Source organism: Corvus hawaiiensis, chromosome 8 (assembly GCF_020740725.1).
Source record: "Corvus hawaiiensis isolate bCorHaw1 chromosome 8, bCorHaw1.pri.cur, whole genome shotgun sequence".
In the NCBI taxonomy this organism is placed as follows: Eukaryota; Metazoa; Chordata; class Aves; order Passeriformes; family Corvidae; genus Corvus; species Corvus hawaiiensis.
In genome coordinates this window covers 2,462,562-2,487,136 of record NC_063220.1, presented here as the reverse complement: position 1 = coordinate 2,487,136, position 24,575 = coordinate 2,462,562, and the positions used below count along the sequence as shown (strand labels likewise).

At 45.2% G+C, this 24,575-nt stretch overlaps 1 protein-coding gene across 9 annotated transcripts in view; it reads left to right on the top strand.

Moving 5' to 3' along the window:
• PTPRE (protein tyrosine phosphatase receptor type E) overlaps positions 1–24,575 on the top strand; it is an 89,348-nt gene that overhangs the window by 19,395 nt on the left and 45,378 nt on the right. For 2 of the 9 annotated variants that reach the window (XM_048310495.1, XM_048310494.1), the window contains one exon: positions 6,137–6,219. The exons of the other annotated variants lie outside the window; for them this stretch is intronic. In XM_048310495.1, the coding sequence (XP_048166452.1) occupies positions 6,140–6,219 (80 nt within the window). In that variant the 5' untranslated portion in view covers positions 6,137–6,139. The remainder of the gene's footprint in view (positions 1–6,136; positions 6,220–24,575) is intronic. 9 annotated transcript variants of the gene reach the window in all.

The following is a 24,575-nucleotide window of genomic DNA, read 5'->3' as shown; positions in this document are numbered from 1 at the left end:
GTGGCAGAGACAGTGCTGGGACAGAGGAGCAATAGAGAGGGGGAGGCTGGCAGGAGCAAGGAATTTTTCCAGAGCCTTGAGAAGTTGTTACACTGGTTCTTGTTTTGGGAGAAGCACAAACTGTACCAGAGCAGATGCTGAGGTTTTTTTCATGCTCTTGCGAGGTGGGGGTTGGTCTCTTCTCCCAAGGAACAAGGGACAGGGCAAGAGGAAATGACCTCAAGTTGTGCCAGGGGAGGTTCAGGTTGGATTTTTGGGAAGATTCCTTCATGGAAAGGGTTGTCCAGCCCTGGCAGTGGTGGAGTCCCCATCCGTGGAGGGATTTAAAAAGCCCTGAGGATGTGACACTTGGGGACATGGGGCAGTGGTGGCCTTGGGGGCCACAGTTGCACTTGATGATTGTGGAGGGTTTTTCCAACTTAAACAATTCCATGATTCTGTGAGTTTGGACAGCTCTGATTTAGGGGTGGCACATTTTATAAGGGATCCCTCCCCCCCAGTCTGCTGAAGGTAGAATATCCCTGTGTGCTTTCAGGCAGTGGTAAAAATTCAGGGACTGTGCCATGAGTTTTTAATATCTGATATTTAAGAGGCAAAACCGGAACAAAGTCCTTCAGAACAACATAAAGATGGTTATTTCCTAATACAGTCTTGAAAAAATGGGTCTTCTGCTCTCAGAGAAGAAAACCTGAAGCTTTTGCTTGCTTACAGAGCGTCCAAAATTTCCCTGTTCGAATTTGGGGAAGCAGAATGCCCTTTTTGAGGATGTCACACCAGAACTGTGAGCAGCATATTTTCCCATAATACTCTTTTTGTTCCCTAAATGAATGCAGCAGTGTTTGCTCCTACGGAGGAGCTGCTCATGAAGAGTTCACAGAGGTTGCTCGGATGCTTGGAGGGGGCACAGGGCTGTGCTCAGCACTTGCAGAGCATGAGATTTTGGGGGTTTTTGGGAATTTAACTTTGAAATCCCAAATCTTTGCATGGTCAGGGACACCTTCCACTATCCCAGGTTGCTCCAAGCCCTGTCCTGCCTGGCCTTGGACACTTCCAGGGATGGGGCAGCACTTGAGTGTTTCAATTGGAGGCATTTGGGTTGGTTTGTTTTCCTTCCACCCTTGTTTCCCAAACCCAGTGCCCGTCTCTTGCTCTACAATCAAACCCATGAGGTCTCAGTGTTATTTCTAAAACTGATCAGGTGGAGGCTGTTTGGGACAACATCAGTGAGACGCATAAAGTGTCTCCTGAGGGCAGGTATTCCTTCTTCTCCCTGCTCTGTCCTGTCCTGGAGCAGATTCCTGATGGTTGGATCTTTCTTCAGGTCTGGAGTGGATTTTTTCCAGTGAGAAGCTGCTTGCAGACTTTGGCCTGAGAATCCATGGATTTCTGTTTTGTAGAAATACTTTAGGCTGTAGGAAAACTGTATATTCAAAGTACAAATGACACTTAGAAAGTAAAGCTGGGCAGGCCTTTCATGTCTTTATTTTTTTTCTTATTTTTAGTGGACTCTTACCTTGAGTAAAAATTAAAAAGATGCTTATAACCATCTTATGGAACCGCTGTGCTCTGTAAATAATAGTAAGTGACTGGTTTAGGGCTGTGTTCATCTGAGACCAAGGAACGTGCTGCTCAGGGTGATTCTTGTGGAATTTGAGGTCCTTGGGATGATGGAGTTGGAAGCAGCCATCCACACCCAGCTTTATTAAGAGCCAATTTACGCCTTTGTGCTGAAAACCCACAACAGTTGGGTGTTTGAAATGACTTTTAAGCCATCTGTGTTGCATCTCTGTGTTCCATTGTTTCATCCCAGCCCAGATGTTGGGAAATGACTGACAGGAGTTGGAACTCCAGTACAAATTGCTATTCTCTTGGAAATGAGGATTTTGTCAAGTTCTGGCTCTGGGGAGGTTGGATGAAATGGGCTTCCTAGAGGAACATCAAACACCACGGTTTGCAGCTGAGTGAGACCCCAAAAGCTGTGTGAGAACCCTCTGCTCTCCATCCCTTTCGTGGTGCTACCACCCTGTGGTATCAGAGTGAATTAGGATCTCCAGGAAAATGGGATTTGTGTTGTGTTGCTGCCCGTGGAGCAGTGTCAGCATCAGATGGAAATCCCGTGGATGAGTCAGATCCTGCTGTCCTGATGTGCAGCTTCAGGACACGAGAAGTTCCTGTAAATTATCCAGGCTCGGTAACACCTTCCCAGGCTTCCCCAAACCAGTGTTCCCTGGAGCACTGATGTGCTATGAAGGTGAGGGAGAGGGACGTGGAGGGAAGATTCCCAGGATAACCCAGGAGGGGTTTGGCCAGCTCAGGTCTGGAGCAGCCTCACCTCTTGCTGCCCTCAGGAGCTCCTCTGATTTATCTGAAGCTGGAGGTGCAGCGAGTGCCTCAATGTTGTCATTCCAGTCGTGCGTGAAAGGAAGTTCCTTAATGAGCACGCAGCAAAAGTCATTTTCATAATTACTGTTCTAAAACACACTCATGAAATACTGATGAATTTGCTTGACAGTTCCTGGAAAACCTGCACTGAGGCCCAGCTTTCTGCAGAAGATTGGCCCACGTGGTGTCCATAGCTCATTGCCAAGCTCAGCTTTGCTGTGATCAGTTTTAAAATCACTTGGAATGTTTCTTGCAGGGTGTACAGCCTTTCCGGTAGAAGCAATTAATTAATGTCAGGTGGAAAAGGGGGCTTAAAAAAACCTTTAGGGGCAGAAATAAACTGGATCCAAGCATTCATTTACTTACTTTATTTTTTGAGGAGAGGCTGTGGACCCTTTTCATGCATGTTTGGGATATAATTGCACTCCTGTCAGGGAGCATCCAGGCTGAGCTGTTTGCATTTCTGCTGCACTGAGGTGTGGTGGCATTTGCAAGTTCATCTCCCTTGAGTGCTTGAGGCAAATGGTCAAAACATCAGCAATTGCAGTCTGCTGGAATAACTGAGGCTTGTAAAGCTTTTTATATTCATCAAGAAGCAATTTCTCTTGGGGTTTTTGAAGATTCAGTACAAGGGCTGGATGTTGGTTAACACAGTCCTGATTTTCTCTTCTGTGTGCATCCCAAACATCCTAACAAACATCCTTAGGACATCAAAACCCTGGAAAACATGCAAAGCCTGACCTCTGAACACAGTGTTTTCTTCCTGTTTACGTTGGCCCGGGCCCTTACAGAATGATTTATTTTGTTGTGCAGACAATTACCAAACAAGTTCACATCTGTGGAAGCTGTGTGAGGTAGATATTGAAACCTGGCACGGTTCTGCAGGTTCCTGACCTTCCAGGAGATCATTCAGGACTTTGGTGTGATAACATCATCTTATCACTGCCGACAAGGGCGGTCAAGACGAAATGTCTGTGCCGTAGCAGGGAGCAAACTCTGCAGCCAGATTTGCCCAGCAGCTGCTCCTCATTTAATCCAGACAAACACGAGAGTGGAGGTCTTTGCACATCCTTTTCCAGCGGATGCTGTCGAGCCCAGCCTCCCGAGCAGCACCTTTGGCTGAGGGGCTGGAGTGCTCGCTCAGCTCGCTGGCAGATGGCTCTGCTTTGGGAGCAGTTGCTGTGCTGGAGGGCAGGGATGCTCTGCACAGGGACATCCAAAAGCCTCCTGGGGCTGACCAGAGCCAAATCCAAGGGCGTGAGGATGTGAAATACAACCTGGAGGAGAAGGATGGGGGCTGAGCTGGGGAGGAAAGTCATGGAGAACACCAAACTGAGCTCTAGCCCAAAGTGCAGAGCAAAAAACTGGTTCTATGAGGGCAAATTGCAACAGGATTTATGGAGAGAAGAAAATTCCCTGTGAGGGTGGTGTGCAGGAGGCTGGGGGCTGCAGCATCCTCTCCCCAGAACCCCCAGCACACATCCCTCAGCCTGGAGCTCAGCCCTGCTTCCAGTGGGAGGGTGGGCAGGATGATCCCAAAGACTCTTCTCAGCCTCTCTTATTCTGTCTCACAGAGCACTTCAGTTCACCTAAATCCTCTCCAGGAAGCTCTACATGAAATGAAGTGACTTGTTACTGCTAATTGTGAATTAAGGACAAAAAAGAGTCATCAGGAATGACTTAGGAAGGGGAACTCATCTGTGTGCAACTCCAGCTGCACTTGGGCACATACAGTGTTACTCCAAAATGCTGGAGGCCCTGACACTTCTTACCATCAATCTGTGTACTTTGTGCATTATTTTTAATAATTATCATTATTCTAAGCAAATGTTTGGCATTTCTGCTCAGAGGCTGTATTGACAGAGTAGTGGGGCTGCTCACAGCAGGGTTTGTGCTGTTCTGGGGGAGTTCAGTGCCTTAAAACATCCTGTGCTTACAGTCGGTCACTGAATTATATTTTCAGTTAATTCTCATGAAGTAGCTGTGCTTTTATGCTTCTGTTTTAACCTTGCTGGTGCAGAATGGGAAATCCAACCAATTCTGTTGATTCAGAGGAAAGTAAAATTTTACATGTATGTAATGTTTAAATTATCAGTGCTTAGACTGTAGGGTGAAGGGAGAGCTCAGCTGAAACATGACAAGGGCTGTTTTCCTGTAATGGAAATCTGATCCATAGACTGAATGAAGTAAAAGCATCTCTACAGTCCATAGTTTAGGAATTTAAAGAAAAAAACTCAATTTTGGTCAAGTCAGTACAGTTATGTCTTAAAATACACATACTTTTGTGGGTTTAGTGATGCATTTTGCATAGGTGGCTGAGCATTCACCAATTAAATCTCAGGTAAAAGCTGTGTGTGTAATGATTTTGTTCAGATCTTTTTGTTGGAGCAGGGAAGGGTTCCCCTTTGCAGAACAGAAACCTCTGCAGGTATCAAGTACTGACAGAAAATGTCTTGAGGGCTGGATCCTTGTAGAAGGAAAAGGTTGGGAAGCTGCACAGAAAGTTATGCAGATTAATTTCAAATTCTGCTTTGCTGGGGGAATCCTGCTGGCTTAGGAATGCTGATGGATGAATCACTGGAAAAGCTCCTCTGGCCTCTTTTGGGCAATATTTAGGGAAATGTTTCCGTGCCAGTGCAGGGAGGTGTGGGGACACTGTGGGCTCAGCCACAGCTCTCAGCATCAGCCACCTCCCCTGGGTGCAGGATGTGGCTCAGCTGAGCACCAAAACCTCGGCATTTGGGTCAGAAATCCCCTGCTGGCCTGACAGCCCTGCCTGGGGCCCTCCTGGCTCTGATCTGTGCCTGCACTTTGCACAGGGTTTGGGGTTCTGGAGGTTCAGGAGGGATGGGCAGAGATCCTGTTCCAGAGCCAGCAAATTCTTCTCAGATCTGCTGAGTTTAGGCTGGGCTTGATGATCTCAGAGGTCTTTTCCAACCTCGTTCATTCTGTGACTCTGTGACCAGTTCTGTGGCATCCTCCTCAATTTCACCAGTTTGCGTTGCTTGGGATTGCGTGGGGTGAGATCCTTCCCTGGAATCTCACCAGGAATGGTCACTTGGACCAAACTGAGTGTCTTTAAACCTCCCTGTTTATCCGCTTCCCAGCCCCCTGAAGGATGGCATTACTTTTATTTCTGTTGTCCAGGAGCCAGCACAGCTCCTTGTGAAGCACCACTGTGAAAACCAGTGAGTGTTGGGGCAGGAAGATTAAAGGGCAGGAAAAGGGATTTATCTGCTCTCAGCTCTCCACCCGTGTCCCATGGTTAAAATACCAAGAAGTCAAGAACTTCAGTTTTATATTTTCTAAAAATGATATTTTGGATGTGTCCTCCATCACAGCACCATTTATAGTGGTTACAGTTTGGGAAATAAGGAGAAAACCCCCCAGTGTCTTGCTGTTCCACATAAATTAATTTTTTTTTTGTCCTTACTCCTGAAGCAGAAGTTTTGCTTTACTACTGAAGAATCGAGTTGTACTTTGTTTATAAAAATAATCCCTGCAGGTCCATCTTCTGCTGGCTCAAAGGCACTTTGAAAAGGGCTTTGCCTTATCTCGGTAGCACATCTTGGGAAGTCATTTAGTGAGCAAATTGCCAGTTAATTGCCTTGATCTGCTGGTGATGCTCAAAATGAACTGTTCTTAATCATGATATCAGAATATCTGTTCTGTTCTATTAATTAGCATGCTGGGAAATAGGATATGTTTTTTAAGGAAGCTATTTAAGCTGATCTCGTTTGCTTTTTATTTTTAGTTAATGCCTTTAGTTGGTTCCCTGAAAGAATCAGAGCTCTGGGTGTGCGAGAGGCAAAGGAACATTTCCAGGACCAGTGCATGGTAACACTAAAGATTTTTCTTAAATAAATTTTGAAGTATCTCTCAGGCTTTTATGTTGGCTGGAAAGCTTCTGTTCAGACATTGTGGGGTTCATTTCATAGGATGTTTATGATTTAATTTCACCTCTACAAAAGCACTTTATGGTTTGTACCTGACCTGTGGACAGAAGGTCCCTTGGGAGCCAGTGTGGTTCCATTTTGTGTGGGTTTGGGGTTTGTTCTTATTTTAAAATGCTTTTTTGCAGACTAGGATTGACTTAGCATTGACATGAGTTTAGTGACCATGAATTTTGGGGATAATTGGACTTGGCTTTTTGCTCTCCAGAAATACATACTTTAACTATATATATATACCTATATACACATACATATACATATCTATCTCCCTCTTTATGCAGCTTCATTCTGCGATATGGCCAGAAAGCTACAACAGTGAAAAATCTGTGCAAAATCAGCCAGAAATGAGATACAATCCCATTATTTGGTCCAATTTATTTTCCAGCAATATGAATGTGATTCTTTTTTGGTCTTTCAGGAAAGGGACTAGGTACAGTTGGAATCTTTCAGAATCCCAGACTTGTTAAGGTTGGGAGAGAGCTGTAAGATCAAGTCCAGCCATTCCACAGCACTGCCCCATGTCCCCAAGTGCCCAATCCACAGATCCCTCCAGGGATGAGGACTCCAGCACTGCCTCAGGACTCTGTGCCAAGGCTGGACAGCCCTTTCCATTAAGAAATTTTCCCTAATATCCAATTTAAACCTTCCCTGGCACAGCTTGAGGCCATTCCCTCATCCTGTCCTGTTCCCTGGGAGCAGAGCCGACCCTCGCCTGGCTCCTGTCAGGGAGTTGTGGGATGAGAAGTTGCCCCCTGAGCCTCCTACTTGAGTATAAATAAATAAAATTAAAGATGTGATTTTTGTTCAGAGCTGCTCGGGTGCTGCTTCTGCTCAGGCTGAGATCAGCTGTTTGAGGCAGCTACCTTGGAAAACAATGCTTTCAGCTGGAAAAGCAGATCCCAGCCACCAAATCCGTGTGGCCCAGGGCAGGCTTTCCCTGCCTGATGGGCAAGGAAGGGATGAGTTTCAGGCACAGACTGCAGAGCTGGTAGGAAATGCAGCTCCTTTTTGTTTCTCTCCCTGCAGATGTACATTTATATATATATATATATATTTTTTTTTTTTTTCCTGTGGAAAAGTGTGTGAGAAGCCCTCGGTGCCTCCTGAGATGGAGATCTCTGGGATAATCCTCACTGGAGCGGACAGTTCTGCCAGACACAGCGTGCTCAGAGCTGTGTGAGCAAATTATCCTCATTTTCCTCTCTTGATGGGAAGAGATTGACTTGGAGCTCGCAAAATCAGAGCTACCAGTGCATGGGTTTGCAGCTGCCAGGACAATTTCTGGCCAACAAATCAGTTCAGCTCTTCCATCTACTGAGGCTTCGAGTTCAAAAATCTTCCTGAGACACCACATTTATCTGCCATTTTTCCAATTTTTCCACAATTAGCAACTGCCTAAGGAAGGAGCCTTGTGGTTGTTAGACCCACAAAGCACAGGGGTGACCTCTCACCCCTCCTTTTCCCACCACCCTCCTCCAGATGAGTTGCTCTGGCTTCCCGGGATGTGATTTCCTTGCTTTTGTACATCCAGTAGGCTTTAAATGAGCTTTGCCATCTCTCAGAGCGTGATCTTGGTCCTTTCAAATGCCTGGAAATAGTTCTCCCGAGCCTGAAAATATAATGTAATTAAAGTTATTCTGTCTGGGAGATAAAAACTTGGTTGCTTTTTTTTCCGGGGGGATGTGCTGCTCAGCTTTGGTTGTCTTTTCCAAACACAGAATTTCTGTTCTTGATGTTTGTCTGCACACATGAGGATGTGGAAATGAGATTTGGATTTAATCTGCAAACAGTGTGTCCAAACCAGCTTTTGGAGAGGGGGAAAGGAGCTGAGCCTCAGTTTCCCAGCCTGGGTTTTCCCATGGCAGCTGGTGTGGGATTCTTCTGATTCCCTCTGTAGGAAAGAGGGAAAATTGCAGGAAAAAAAAGTTCCTGTGACTTCCCCTTCCATCCTTCCCCAGTCTTTGCAAGCAGGCTGTGATGAGGCTGAGGGCTGTCCATGGCATATTTTATTTAACTATACCCCAAGTAGATTTTCTCTGATATTTCCTGGGATGCAAGTACGTGGCCAGATCCTCTAGTGAATAAAAGAGGGATTTCACTTTATTGCAGCTTCAGCCAGTCATTGATCGCCTGAACGTTTATTTTCCAGTCACAGGAGGAAAATTTTGGTGTTACAGGATGGCCAGAGCCCGTCAGGTTATTCCACTGAATCCGTGGGATGAGCTTTTATCACATGTTTAAGCCACAAGCAAAATATTCAGCAGTCAGGTTTTCCATTCTCAGGGTGGGACTACACAATCTGAATTAATTCTATAAAAAGCTCTCCCATTTTTTTTGGCTGATCTATCCTCAAGACGAGTCTGACAGGCAGCAGAATTCAGCTGATCTGAAAAAATGGGTCCTGTGGGGCAGCAGCTCTTGGGCATCTCTGCATCAGTTGGAAAGGAGGTAAATAAAAGGAAAATAAAAATAATGTCTAATGTGCGGCCTTGGTGAATGAAATGTAGCTCAGCTAGTTAGGTTGAAGGACTGAAAATTAACCAAAATTACCTTTATAAGCTGTCAGCTGATTGATTTGGAATAGGATCTCCAGGAATATTAAATAAAAAATAAAAATATTAGAGGAGGACTGTGGAACAGCAAAATATGAATAATTGGGGGAAAATATAATTTGGAGGATCTCCTTCCTTAGTCTCCTGGGCCTGTATTTTTTTACTCTGAAATGTGTGTGACTTTTCTCTATGAAACTGGTACTGTGGTTTGGGCTTAAAAGTATGGGGATGTATTTGTGCTTTGAGTGATTGTGGGCCAGAATGTAGCAGGGGAAAAATCGCCAAGATCCCTGGAAAAGGAAACACACAGAGCTGGAAAGATACTCGAGATATAGTTCCAAGTATCTTTCAAGAAATATAGAGAGACTTGCTTTGAAAGTTTCCTTATTAGAGCAATTCATTTGTTACAGTGTGGGAAGCAATTACTCAAATCATGAGATGAAAATGGAAAACAAGTAGAAGTGAAAATATTGGGGGGGTTGTGTTTATAAATGACCCTGCTGGAGGTTTTGGTGACGCTGTTGTAAACCTGTTCCATCTGAAAAGGTTATTCAAAGGAAGCCAGGTTAACTGCTTTGGTTTCGTATCCTCTGGGGCTTAAAGTGTCATTTAAGGCATTTCAGAGTCTTCCTGTGTGGTTTTGGTTGGAAGGGACCTTAAAGATCACCCAGTTCCATCTCCAGCCATGGGCAGGGACATCTTCCATTATCCCAGGTTGCTCCAGCCTGGCCTTGGGCACTGCCAGGGATCCAGGGGCAGCCCCAGCTGCTCTGGGCACCCTGTGCCAGGGCCTGCCCACCCTGCCAGGGAAGGATTTCCTCTCTGTATGATATTCCCTGGAGAAAGCCTGGGAGCAGCCAAGCTCTGTGCAAGCGTTGGCTGGATCAGCGACTGTGTTAGTGTGTGTTGTGTCTGGGGACACCTCAGAGTCCCTGGAATGCCTTGGCAGGGCACAGAGCCATTCCCAGGATCCCCGTGATGCCTTGGCTCGTGCTGCGGTGTGAAATGTGCTTTTCACCTGTCATCCCCTTGTCCCCCTGCTGGTGTTTTGTCCGCAATGTGTGATGTGAAATGAGTGACCCAAATGCCACATCAGGGCCTGAGTGGCCGCCAGCCCTGTCTGGAGCACAGGCCCCGGGTGTTTGTGCCTCTTCAATGGCGCTGGGGCCACCAGCAGGTCCCAGTAAGCACAGACAGATGGCCTGGGCAGAGGCAGAGCCCTGCCAGCTCTCTGTCATCAGAGGACGCCATAGTAAACACTGGGCGAGATAAAAGGCTCATTTTTAATTAAAAACAAAAAAGTGAGAATCCACTCTCTCACAAAACAACTGGTTTTACACCAGGAGGACCTTTCCAAGGCCAGGATTTCAGTGCATGCTGCTGGTGCTTGGCACAGAAGGAGCCAGGGCAGGACGTGTGGCTGCCAGGCTGGGCCAGCCTGTGGGCTCTGCCCTGGCTCAGCTGCTGGTTTGTTTAGGAAAATAAAACCTGCACATTTGGGACTCTATGTCTTCCACAAATGCTGCATTTCTATTTTATTTTTAAGCCACTTCTTATTTCCAAAATAGAAATACAATTCTCTTTGATCTTAGGTCCAGGATGCAGCTCAGTCCAAAGAATTATTCCCATGGTTACAAGCCACACTTCACCAAGGGGTATTTTCCACCCAAAACCATTTTCGGATGGAAATTCAGCATCTCTAACTGTAATGGTCAAATCCACAGCTTTGTTACGAGTTTCACTCCAAGGAGGTTCCAAATGGGACTGTCCTCTGTGTTTTATGGTGCCTTAGAGGCAGCTGTCAAGGACTGCTGGGAAAACACTCTGCCTTTTTTTATTCCTGTCCTCAAAAAAACCCCAACCCTTTATGCAAAAATCCAACTTGCAAAGTAAGGAGGAGAAATCAATAATTATAGAAATCCCTTACAAGTCTAAAATTAGGTTTTTGGGAGCTGTAAATACCCTGAGCATCACTCAAAACTCACTTGTGCTAAATATTTCCCAAGAGGATGTTTCTGTATTATTGCTGTGATTATTGTGCTGCTATTCACATAGAGTTTTCTTCTCTTCCTTAATAAATATGTTCAAAAGGAGCAATCCTTTTTAATGCCATGTCTTGAGAAGAGTTTTTAAGGATTTCAATGGGAACTGGCTGTGGATGCTCAGTGCTTTGCCAGGGCTTTAGGATACACGTACATTTGATACAACAATGCCATCAGGAATTGCACTGATGATTTTGAAACACATTAAATAGCAAAATATCAGTTTATTCTGCAGGAAGCTTGACAGCAAATGCATAGTGATGCTGACACCAGCTGTCATTGGAAAGCAAATATTCTCTGGATTGTTTATTTGTAGGCAGCAGCAGCGATGACAGCAGCCGATAGGAAAATCAATAGCTGGATTTTCCATCAGCCACTGCCTCTTGCCAAACGGCTTCTCCTGAGTGATACTGCTTCAAATTAGCATCTGTTTGCACACTTCTCTGGTAATTAGTGCTGTCAGCATCTGAACAGAAGGGAAGGTTGATTGTGAGGCTGGGCAGGCCCTGGCACAGGGTGCCCAGAGCAGCTGGGGCTGCCTCTGGATCCCTGGCAGTGCCCAAGGCCAGGCTGGACATTGGGGCTGGGAGCAGCCTGGGATAGCTTCAGAAGGTGTCCCTTCCATGGCAGGAGTGGCACTGGACAGACTTTAAGGTCCTTTCCAACCCAAACATTCCATGATTCTGTGATTGTGTGTTAGGAGCTCATGGGATAAAGAGCAAATCCAACAGTGAGGTCTGGTGGTGGCTGGGTTGGGACGCGTCCCTGTGTTCTCCCCCAGCCTGCTGCTCCCATGGGTATCCAGGCAATCCTTCCTCAGTATCATCCTCACTGGTGGTTTGGGGTTGAAATCGCCTCATCTCTTGATTTATTTCTCATCTTATTTTCCCAGGTACCAAAAATCCATTTCCTCTTCCTCCCCTCTGAATGATCCTTCAACCTTTACTTCATTGCTTTAAATGTAATGCTTAAAATCATCTGCTGATTAAACACTGCATTGCCATTTTTTTGTTTGAAGTCCAGCCCCTACCAACCTCTTTCTTGTCTCCTTCAAGGAGAGAAGTAGAGGAAGATCTACGAGGACTTTGTTCAGCATAAGCAGTGGCAAACTGCAGCCTCCTGGCCCCACCTGCTAATCCTGCTGTGGGGAACTCTTGTACAGGCTGGGATTTCTCTTCCCACTTGAGCTGAAAACAGATTTTTAACCTCTGATACAACGTGGTGGTCACACCTGGAAAGGTCCCAGAGAAGTACCAGAGGTGCCTTGTTCCCTGTGCTGGACTTTTCCTTCAGTGAAACTTCCAGATTTTCCTTAAATACACTCAACTACAGCTGTATCCCCAAAACCTGCTGGCATCCATTGGCTCCCATCCAGTGCAGGAGTTTCCTTCTCCCTTCCTCCCCGTGTTGGAAGTGCATTTTTCTCTTCTCTTTCACCCACTTAATCCCTCCAAACTGTATTTGCAGCAAATGAGGCAGTGATTTACTGCCCTAGGGGTCAGGCAGAAAGAGGGACAGTGCAAAAGCAAGGAGCAAGTGCCATTATTTGTAGAAAAGAAGCGTCTCTTGAAGTTAATTGAGGTGTAGATGAACTCGGCTGCACTCATTAGTGTCAGTGAAACTGAATATGCAATTTGCTAATTGCGGTGAGGGCACACAACTCTCAGCTCCAGACTGCTTGGGGTATTTTTAGCTGTTCCTTTAGTCACCAGCTTCCACTTTTGTCTGTTCCAGGCACCGGTGGGAAAACACAGCAGCCCTTTTCTCCAGCAGGGTCACGCTGTTCTGAGGAGATTTCTTTTTCACTTCTTTTTTTCACATAAATGGAAAATACAGCGTTTTTGAGCTCTTAGAGCTATTCTGGTGAATACTCCTTCCCATCCCAAAACGGTGATGTTTCTTTCTATAAGTGTCAGCTTTTTGAGGATCACTGGCCAGGTGACAAGGTCTGAGCTGAAATGAGAAACCATCACTCATGATAAGCAGAATATTTTCCCTGATGAATTCTCTTCTCTCTGAACTGCAAGAGGAGTACACTGGAAGGTCCTTACGGTCCCTGCCTGCCCAAACCATTCTGAAAAGCTGAAGCTTTTCCTTGGCTGTGCTGTACTATGGCTCATCCACAAATCTTTCCTGTTTTTAAGGAATTTTGCTGGTTTTCTTCAGGTAAAATTGTTCAGAATGGTTTGAGGTTGCTGGACTGGTTGGTAGGCCCAGACTGATAGAACAGAAATGAGGGGATCAAACATCAGCCCCAGCTGAGTCTGGGCTGGAATGGAGCAGGAAAATAAAGGAAAGCCACTCCTGTTTCCCAGGTCAAGCTGCAGCAATAATTGAGTGTATTCAGCTGTAGAGCAGCAAGGTTTGCAGCTGATGGGTGAATTTGGGATGAGAAGGGGAATGTCATGCACAGGAATGTACCAGATGTGTTGAAATGGTACAAACAAGGTCTGGAGGAAGCAGAACTTTGCATTTGCATTTGCTCTCACTCTGTGGGGTCAGAAAAAACCTTGGCATTGTAAATTAGGGAGTATGGACCTTTCAGGTGGTTTATTCATGATTATAACCTTGTACAGCATTTGTCTCCTTCAGCAAGGCAGCTGTGATATCCGTGTGATGCTCATTGATGTGAACACTTAATCTAACCCAGTCTGTGCACAATTGAAATAAAAAAGCAGAATAATTATTCATTTTTAAAATTATTATTTAACAATATTATGCTATTAAATATTATTTGATACATTTATTCTGGTAATATGATTTAAAAATATTTATGTAACATATGTAGTTATTTAATATTTATTACTGCAAAGTAGCCAGGCTTCGCTGTCTGCTGCAGCAGCACTTGAGCATATGTTTGATGTCAGCTTGGCTTGCAGAGGAAAACCTTCATGTTCCAAACCAACCAGCTCTTGTGGGCTCTGTGTTTTCAGGAGGGGCTGTAGCAGCCCCGAGAGCTTTGTCTGCAGGCAAAATTCCTGTTTCGCTGCTGGGGGTTCCTTTTCCTTCAGCTTCTTCAGGATTTTCCCAGTACCATTTGTTACGCCCCATGATTATCAGTATCTGCTTATATAGTGGATTTAGGATTTATGAGTGGATTATTTTGATTACTGCTGTGCTACCTGGCTGATGTTCACTGATCTCTTGGAGGTGCAGGAGTCACTTTGCTCAGCAACACAAGAGGGCGGCTCTGCCAAAGCCCAGCCAGGCGTCTGCTCTTCGTGCTGACAGTGCTGATGTGCAGGATAACCTAAAAACACACTTTTAACCAGCTTCAGCTGAATTGATGTGACCTCTTTTCTTTTCTTTTCCCTGTGATCAGTACAAGGCAAGGAGGCAGCTTTAGTTGTTAATTTTTGTTTTCAGCCCAGACCCCTCACGTTTGTGTTTGGAGGGCACCGCGTTTACCAGGCCTCTGTTGTGCTGGGACATGGGGGACAAAGGGACTCTGTGGCCAAGAGCTGCAAACCAGTTCACTAGGGATATGGAATTGGCTTTAAAATGGAATCATTGAGGTTGGAAAAGACCTCCAAAACCATCAAGTCCAACTTCCAGCTGAATCCCACCGTGCCAACTCAACCATATCGAAAAGTGCCGCCTCCAGTCGTTCCTTGGACACCTTGAGGGATGGGGCTCCATCACCACCCTGGGCACCCCCTTCCAGTGTTTAACAGCCCTTTCATTGAAAGAATCCTTCCTGATGTCCACCCTGAGCCTGCCCTGGCCCAGCCTGAGGCCGTTCCCTCTCCTCCTGTCCCTGTTCCCTGCGAGCAGAGCCCGACCCCCCCGGCTGCCCCCTCCTGTCAGGGACTTGTGCAGAGCCACAAGGTCCCCCCGGAGCCTCCTTTGCTCCAGCCTGAGCCCCTTTCCCAGCTCCCTCAGGAGTTCTCCAGACCCTTCCCAGCTCCATTCCCTTCCCTGGACATGCTCCAGCCCCTCCATGTCCTTTCTTTTGTGACCCAAAACTGCCCCCAGGACTGGAGGTGCCTCCCCAGTGCCCAGCACTGCTCTGGGCTTCATGACTTCCCTGGGGTTATGATCTCTCATTTTTATGAAAGAAATAGAACAAAACCAAACCCACAGCTTGTTTGGGAACTTCTTGATTTGTTTGTGGGTTTTTTTTTTTGCCTTTCAACTTTGTAAGCATGTCTTGGCACACAGTTATTCTAAGTTTGGCATCAGGAAGTGTTGAAGTTAATGCTTAGTCTGACTTTCCTTCATTTAATCATGTATCTTTTATTGAAAAGATGTGACTCCAGGATGTAAACTGGTTTGTGCTGTATTTTCATCTCAGATTTTACACTCTGAAAGGCGAAGGTGCTTTCAAACTGAAATAATTGGGATTAAGCAAAAAAAAATATAGAAGAAATGCTGCATTAATTACACTTATAAAGTTATTAAGTGCAAGATTAAAAAAGTCTGTTGCAGTCTTCAGTTTTATGTACAGCCCCCATGAAATGTGTGTATGAAGGGTGTATAAAATCACACCTCTTTGATTCTTTGAGGGAAGTTTAAAGTTTTTGGGGTGTATTTTACAAATTGGAGGAAGTATCCATGCATCCCATCATTTCCTGAATGTGAAATCCCTGCTTTTAGCATTGAGCTCCTTTGCCACTCCTCAAGGTATCAATTCTCTCGATTTCTTTGTACACAAATCTCTGAAATTTGTTTTGCTTCTGGTCTTTCTTTAATCAGGAAGTTTTTAAAGTATCTAAGAGCGCTCAAACCCGTGTAAATAAAAATGGGGAATTTGATAATTGCAAAAGCAGCATGCTGGTGAGTCACAGCTTCTTTTGCATAGAATTACCATTTCTTTTCCTCCAGAGCTCAGAAACTGAACTGTGTAAGGAAATACCATCTGATGCTGCATATGGCATTTTAATAACACCTATTTCACATGGCTTCTGCTTAGCCAAGCCCATCAGTGTGAAACGGAGAATTGGGAAGATGTATTAGGATTTCTAATGGAAAGTCAAGTTTGCTTGGTAAGCTAGATCATGAGTTTGATTTATTTGATTTATTTTTAATTTAGTTCTCTTTATTTTAAGAAGAGTGAGTCCTGTGCAAGTGGGGAACTATTCCTTGTGGTTATGCAAACCCACATCCAAACTTTTTTTGGTATTAAAGGCCCTCAAAGCTGCCTAACGAAATTTTCCAAAGTATCAAAGCACCAGAATTCAGATCTAAGATAGAGGATTTTTCCATCCCTGGAATGTCCAAGGCCAGGTTGGATGGGGCTTCCCTGGGGTAGTGGAAGGTGTCCTTGTCCATGGCAGAATGAGCTTTAAGATCCCTCCCAACCCAACCCATTCCATGATTTTTCCCCTTCCACAAGAACATTTATACTTTATTTGGGGACCTGATGTGGTGTCTCACACCTGTGCTGTTTAGAAGTAAATGTGAAGCAGTTCTAGATTATAAATACTGTGAATTTTTCTGTGGGAAAAGTACTTTTCTCACAGACACTTTAGACTTTGACGGACCTTGCTGAAATATTTTTAGCCTTCTACATGATTTGGGAAGTTCTGCTTTCACTGAAGTGTCTTTAAAAAGAGTTTCCAATATTTACTGTGACTTCAAGAAGATAAGGAGCAATCGTGACTGAGGAAAACACAGGAACTTTTTTTTTAAGTTTAATCTTAGCATTGGGCTATTTAAAAATATATATCTTTAAATTACATACATTTAATTAAATCTGCCTTTCATAAGGTGAAGAAGTTGGAATTGGCAATAAAGCCCTGACCTCTGCCCCTTCTCTCCCATTAATAACTTTTGAAGCCTGTGGTGGTTTTCCTCTGTTTGTTTATCCATGGCAATAACCTGACAGAGGGATCAATCAGCTCCCTATGCCACTTCCTTCCTGATGAAGTGGAAAATTTGGGTTTTTTCTGTGAATCTGTAGATAAAATGAGTACTTAATGTTCATCATTTTGATCATTCAAACCTATTCTTTTAAAAATTATCATTGCTAGATGGCAGTGGTGGAGTTTCTGTCCTTGGAGGGATTTCAAAGCTGTGTGGATGTGGCACTTGGGGCCATGGGGCAGTGGTGGCCTTGGCAGGGCTGGGGTTGATCTTGGTGACCTTCCAGGACTTTTCCAACCTGAGCAATGCTGAGAAATGGAATTTTGGGATGCTCCACACTGACCTGGAGCAAAGGAGGCTCAGGGGGGACCTTGTGGCTCTGCACAAGTCCCTGACAGGAGGGGGCAGCCGGGGGGGTCGGGCTCTGCTCCCAGGGAACAGGGACAGGAGAGAGGGAACGGCCTCAGGCTGGGCCAGGGCAGGCTCAGGCTGGATATTGGGGAAATTCCTTCATGGAAAGGTTTGTCCAGCCCTGGCACAGCTGCCCAGGGCAGGAGTGGAGTCCCCATCCCTGGAGGGATTTCAAAGCCGTGTGGATGTGACACTTGAGGACAAATGGGGCAGTGGTGAGGTTGGATTTGATGATCTCAGAGGGCTTTTCCAGCATCAACGATTCCATGAACTAAAACCTCTCTATTTTTTAATCGGAAGTCAGCATGGCTGAGCCCAGCATTCCCATTTGCAGTGCCAGGGTAATTCCCTTCCCTAGGAGATGGAGAAGAATCCCTGGCTACGCTTGAGTGGGAGGTCGCTCGGTGCTGTCTGTAACCTGAGGCTGTGGCACACTGGAACGAGCAGCTCCCCGAGGACACTTCACAGTATGAACAGGGTTTGAAGTGACTTTTTTTGTCAGAGAACTGTACCTAAGTTAACATCAAACCAGAACATTTTTAGCTGATCCTAAGCATTTCTGGGAATTCTCTGTGAGTTTGCAGTGGAGTCCCCAGAATCTGTGAATATCACATTAGTGATAATAAATATGTAAGTATAAAATACACATCTGAAACAGCCCTAAAGAAGACTTAAAGATCATTTTAATGCTTTTTGGCTGAAATTTCCAAAGGCTTTGCTGGGTTTGCAGGGAGAATTCCAATAAACATGTATTGGCTGTATTAGCTGCATTAACCACAGGGATGGGAAGGGATTGTAATCCTTTGGTTAACAAGGAGGGAAAAGTATTACAGGCTTAGCTCTTCCATTGCCAGGGGCATTAGGCTGCTTTCCACAACGTGCTCCAGTCTTTCCCTAAAGTTGAACGTAGGAAATCCCTATTTTTTGCTATTTCTGAGGCATTTCAGCAGATCCATTCAAAAATTCTGCCCAGCTGCAGAATTTTCTATTTTCTATTTCTATTTCATTTTCTGTTTTATAGATTTCCCTGCAGTTACCCACAATTAAAATGCTATAATGAAGCCATTTCAATGTGGTTACAAAGAAATCATTCGAGTCCAGTGTATTTACCCTGTGTGGGCTGTGGAGCTGCTCTGCAATGCAAATGAATATTGAATATTGGTTTTTCCTGTTCCAAATGGACACATAGGTTCACTTTCCTTGGAAAGCCACAGATTTCCTGATTCAAAGTTTTTGTCCTCGTTTCAAATGGAATTCCTTCCTCTTCCCCAGATTTCATTGGTGCCTTGCTTCTCTTGTGTATATTATGCTGCTTTATTACCAAATAAAAATTGGCTGACTTTCAGCTAAATAATCTACTTCGTGTTGATTAAAAGGAATTAAAGATTATAGCAGTAGAAAGACAAATAAAAATCCTGGAAATGTCTCAGAAGTGAGTGTTGAGGCATCACAACAGTGTGCTTTGACAGTTATTTATATAGAAAATGTGCTGTTTTCTCAGGAGTTTTCATTTTGAGGAAGAAATGAGCCATAAAGTTCAACTTTCAGATCCATATGTGAGTTTTAGAAATGACACAAGAACGTTCTCTTTTTTCCAGGGGTTGTTTTGACGTCTTCTCATGGTTTTGTTCGGATGTTGAGTTAAAACATTGGTGCTCTGGTTTGAATCATGGAATCCCAGACTGGTTTGGGTGGGAAGGGACCTTAAACCCCATCCCATTCCACCCCTGCCATGGGCAGGGACACCTTCCACTACCCCTGGGTGCTCCAGCCTGGCCTTGGACTCTTCCAGGGATCCAGGGGCACCCTGTGCCAGGGCTTCCCCACCCTCACAGGGAAGAATTTTTTGGGATTAACTGTGTGTCTTTGAAATACTAATCCCTGCCTTTTGAGGCGATGTGTTGGAATTATTGAAGTGATAAATTTTGCTTGGAATAATCTATTTAGCTGCTCAAATGCCAAGAGAGCTAAATAAAGCTGAAAATTAGTCATTTATCTCTGAAAAAGTGTTAGAACCAAGTGCCATGGACTCGCTTTTAGGAAAAGGATCGAAGCTCCACTGGAGCAGGTCAGTGTGTGGATCTCATTGTTACTCAGCTTTCGGAGCCAACAGGATTTAAATATCCAGGAAGGAAAACAGAAGGTCAAGTGTAAACCTCTCACATCAAAGGAGGCCATTCAGCATCTCCCAACCTTCACTCTGCTGCTCTCTGAGGAGAAAAACGTATTTTTTTTTTCCCTTTCATAATGCAAATAAATCAACTTAAACCCAAAATCTGTGAGTTTAGTGGGGCTAGGAATAGTAAAAGGTGGGAGTTGGGAAATGTGTGGATGGAGTGTCAGGGATGCAGGGGTGGTGCAGCCCAGGGGCAGGAGCAGTGACTGACACCCAATCCTTGTGCCATGTTTTCCTGGGAAGGGTTTTTGAGCTGTCCTCTGCTACAGCTGGAAATGGGAGTGAGAATGTGCCGTGTTTAAATGTGGTTTTTTTCCCCTGCAGATAATATTTCCAAGGAAACTCAAAATGTTGTGACACTCGGCAAATTATAACTGCAGCGGAAAGAGTTTATTTTCTAAATATAGTGCTGGTATTTAATTTATCATTCTCTGCTCTTCTTTGGGGCAAGAAAAGCTCCCTCTCCTCAAGTTTCTGAGCTGCTGAATATGACTACGGAGTGTGTGGGCAGCAGTGGAAGTCATTTGTAGATTTGGAGGTTGTACATAAGTTTTCCAAGCTGTTCTCCGATCCCCGCTCAAATCCCGTGGGATCCTGAGGCAGGGCACTGGAGCAGGGCCCAGTTTGCCTGCAGCACCCAGCTGGGAGGGGCTGGTAAATTTGGTAGACCTGGACCTGCAGGAACCTGGAGAATCCCAATGGGATTGTGCCAAATCCTGCCTTTGGGGAGGCATCCTGCCTGCAGCAATGCCACTGCACATCGAAATCTGCTCTAGAACCTGGCTCAGCAAAGCTGCCCTTTGCTGGACTAACCTTAGGAGATTTGGCTTTAGCCCTGTCTCCTACATCAGTGCTTTAAACCTATTTTTTTTAAACAGGAGCTCTTGCAGAAATGGTTTGGCATTTCAAGTTTGGCCGTGGGCATGCAAATATTCCTGACAGCTCTTCCTGGCTTTCCTGTCGCTAGATTGATGCATTTCAGACTATTTGCACCCTTTGGCACAATTTTGTCCTTTATTGGGGTGTAACCTCCTAGGCTGAAACATTGAATGGTTAAAGGGAAGAGGTAACAAATCAACATTTTGGAAAGAGGCCTAAAATAGATGAAACTTTTTTGATTATCCAGACAATATAACCCTGGTGAAGGTTGAGGACTCGCAGTTTTATGAGACAGTGTGCAGTGGGATTTCCAGAGCTGTGAAGTCAGATGTCCCAAACACAACATTTATGGGACAGACATGTGGCTTTGAGCAGCAGTGAGTAACGTGGATTGTTGTGGTCAGCCTGGGGAGGAGAAGGTTGTGTGGAGACCTCGCAGCACCTTCCAGCATCTGAAGGGAATACAAGGAGGTCAGGGAGAGACTTGTCATCAGGAATTTTAGTGATGGGACAAGGAGTAAGGGGTTCTAGCTGAAAGAAGGGGGAATTCAGGTTAGAAATTGGGAAGGAATTCCTTCCTGTGAGGGTGGGCAGGCCCTGGCACAGGGTGCCCAGAGCAGCTGGGGCTGCCCCTGGATCCCTGGCAGTGCCCAAGGCCAGGCTGGACACTGGGGCTGGGAGCAGCCTGGGACAGTGGGAGGTGTCCCTGCCCATGGCAGGGGGTGGAACCAGGTAATCCTTAACACCCCTTCCAGCCCAAACCATTTTATGATTCCATTTCCCTGAAGGTTTCCAAATCCCAGAGCTGACCAGAAAACCAATTTCAGTATTGAAAGTTGCTGTTTATATTTAGGTGTGACTGAAGAAACAAAAATTCTGGTGCAATTATTTAGCAGAGCCATCAGAACTCTCAATCAATCCTGCCCTTGGCTGCCTGAGCCGATGATCCATGTTCTCCAAAGATGCAGATTCCTGTGCTTGGAGTCAGTGGCACAGTTTTGGGGAAGGCGGGGAAGTCATTGACCTAAATATGTGTTTATCTGAGAATTGCTCTGTTAAAGGGGGGGTTCTAATCTTGATCTTAGTCCTCTAAATCCACAGCAGGTTTGGAGATCTCCAAGGTTACAGCACCCAATAAATTGGCGCCAATTTTTCCTGCTTTATTCTGTGTTCATGGCACAGTTTCAGTTTGTCACTGGTTTGATTTAATGTGGATTAGTGTGAAGGTATGGAGCAGATCTGAACCGATGCTGGACTGATACCATACTTTTCATTAGTTTTTCATTAATATTCTGGTGATTTTTTTGGCTGTAACAATTCAAATTTCCTTAGGACGCAGAAGCACCACGTACAGGAACATTTTTCTTTACTCATGCCACGCTGTCAATAGTTTCTACACGCTGTGAACAGAGACTTTCTGTTTTCTGCTGTTCTCACATTTGTAAGTGGTGTCTCCAATGCACTAAAGTGGCTGCAAACGTCCTCTCTGGGGTGTATTTTAGTTTTTTTCCACTTGAACTCCCTTGCAGCTGCCTGCCAGCCTCTCTCTGCGCTCCTCCTGTTCCCTGCCCATCCCCAGAGAGCCCCGAGGCTGCTGGTTGTGCTTTGGAGAAGAAGTGGTGATCAGGGAGTTCGATGGAAGGGGGAGGCAGAGCAGTGATGGGTGTGTTTGCAAAGGCCTCGTTACTTCTGCACAATCACAACACCCAAAAATTGGGGTATCAGCTGGGGGCTGTCCTTGCCTGTTCCTTCCCTGAGCATGAAGAACTGTGTCACACAGGGCATGGCTTTAGGGGGTTGTTAGTAAAGAATTTGTGAGGATGAAAATCAAATTAAGGAGCAGTTTCATCAAATTTTACTCTCTGTGAAGGATTTTCCAGATACCAAGGATGAGCAGAGGTGTATTTTGGAGGCAGTAGAACTTTATTTGTTTGAGAGAACTGGGTGCAGAGGCCAGAGGGCTGGGCAAGGCAGAAACTCTGTCTGTCATCCTGCAGCGCTGTGGAGAAGAGGTGCATTTTTGGGGACAGGAGTTCTGTCCTGTCACTTCAAGGAGAAAAAGGAAAAATCACATTTTGAAGGGAATTTTTCTGTGAACTTGCTGAAGAAACCGTGAGCTTGCTGTGCTCACACGTAGCAGGAGTCCCAACCCTAATTCTGCAACTCTAATAACTCTAGCTGACAATCCAGCTTGTGTTGTACTACTCAGCTTTGTTCTAATTAATTACTAATTGTTCAGTTCCTGCAGATCAGAGCCTGAGGCTGTTGTCATTGACAGCTGGCATGCTCAGGTGGTGATTACTGGGTTTTCAGATAGGAAAAAACCAAGGTTTAATCATATTCCACTAATGAAATTTATGTTTTCATTCAGAAGGAAAGAACAGACATTACACAGAAGTTAGGGAAGAATTATCTGAATGTTTCTTGATGCTTCAACCTTTTTCTGCCTGAAGTGTTGCAGCATTGGGGTAATTTAATTATGGAAGGCAAATGAATTTTTCTGAGTTTGTCTCACAGCTGAGAATGGAAATACTTTTCTAAATAACAGAGTTTAAGGTTTCCAGTCTTCACTTAAGATACTCAGTGTAAGATGGGCAGGGGCATCATTACACGCTTGGAATTTCTACATAAAATCATGGAATGGTTTGGCTTGGAAGAGACCTTAAAGCTCATCCACTCATGGGCAGGGACACCTTCCACTATCCCAGGGTGCTCCAAGCCCCATCCAACCTGGCCTGGGGCACTTTTTCCTCAAAATACATTTTCAAAAGATGTGAAAATGCTGTAATTTGGTATTTATTGATCAGGTGGGTCTTGCTTGAGAACAGTAGCACAAAATCATTGGTCTTCCAGGTTTTTTAATTACTAAGAAAATAACTTTGGGTTATTATTTCTAAAATAACATCAAAAATAGATGGCACTTTAAATACGCCCTGGGCCTCTGTGTGGCTCTGGGTGTGTTTCTTCATCACTTTGATCCTGCTTGTCGTGACAACAGGATAATGGAAATGCCACCCCAGTGTTTATTCTGAAGGGAAATTCCCTTTTTGCCCAGCCTAGGCTTTGAAGAGGATGGTTGTACCTCTGTTGGGAGTGGATGTGCAACGCCAGATTCCTCAGCAGGGGTTTGATGTGGAAATTAAAGGATTTTTTCAGCCTCTGTAGTCAGAGAGCCTGACGAGCTGTTGCTCCAGAAAGTCTTGGAATCATAAAAATAATGGGATGGCTGTCATATCTCTGTATCAAATATAATCACAAAAACAGAGAGACCTCTTAATAGGAAAAAAACCCCAATTCTGCAGTGTTTTGGAAGCTTCTGATCAATATTACAACAATTCTATTACCCAGCCAGAGCAGTGATGTGCTGGGTGGTGAGCTAAACAAAAAATATAACTGGAAGCCTTCAGTTTTGTTTTGAGCCATTTCCTGTACTAGAATAATGAAAAAGCATGAAACTGCAAGGATTATTTGTGAGAAAATTGCTGCCTTGCAAGGCCAGAGGCTTAGAGAGCACGGCCCTGGATCGGCAGAGACGAGGTTTGCACGGGGGGCTGGGAGGGGATGGGCCAGACTTGGAGTGGAGGGGAGAGTTGGGAATTAACACCAAGAAACTCACTGGGGCAAGAGGAATCACTGGAGAGTAATTTCTTCCAGTTTTGTTTGTTTGGGGTTTTTAAATCTCCTTTAGATGGTCTTTGCCACGTTTCCCCATCCACCCTGTATTTTGGACATGTTGCCACTATAATTTATTTCTATCTGGATTAGTTACGTGGTCCCAAAGAAAGAACGAGGGAGGTGGTTAATGGCCTGTTGGGGGGTGTGTGTGTTCTTTTACTGGGGAGTTTGATCTATTTGGTTGGGGGGTTTTTTATCCCCCACATGAATTCTTCCTGTCCATCAGGGCGCCTTCAGGCTGAGGCTTAATCCAGGTTCTCATGGGCCGTGCACACCAACTGGGACAGAGAGTATGAGAAATTCTCATGCTTTGGATTTCACCTCAGAGAATCATAAAATCCCAGGATGGTTTGGCCTGGAAACCTCAAAGCCCATCCAGTGCCAGCCCTGCCATGGCAGGGACACCTCCCACTGTCCCAGGCTGCTCCCAGCCCCAATGTCCAGCCTGGCCTTGGGCACTGCCAGGGATCCAGGGGCAGCCCCAGCTGCTCTGGGCACCCTGTGCCAGGGCCTGGCCACCCTCCCAGGGAACAATTCCTGCCCAATCTCCCACCCAGCCCTGCCCTCTGGCACTGGGAAGCCATTCCCCCAAGTGGAAACCTGAGCTGCCTGCGGTGGGACCTGTGGGAAGAGCCCATGCTTCCAGCTAGGATCTGAAGGGGTGACAGATCATTTTTTAGAGCTCATCAGGAGCCTTTGC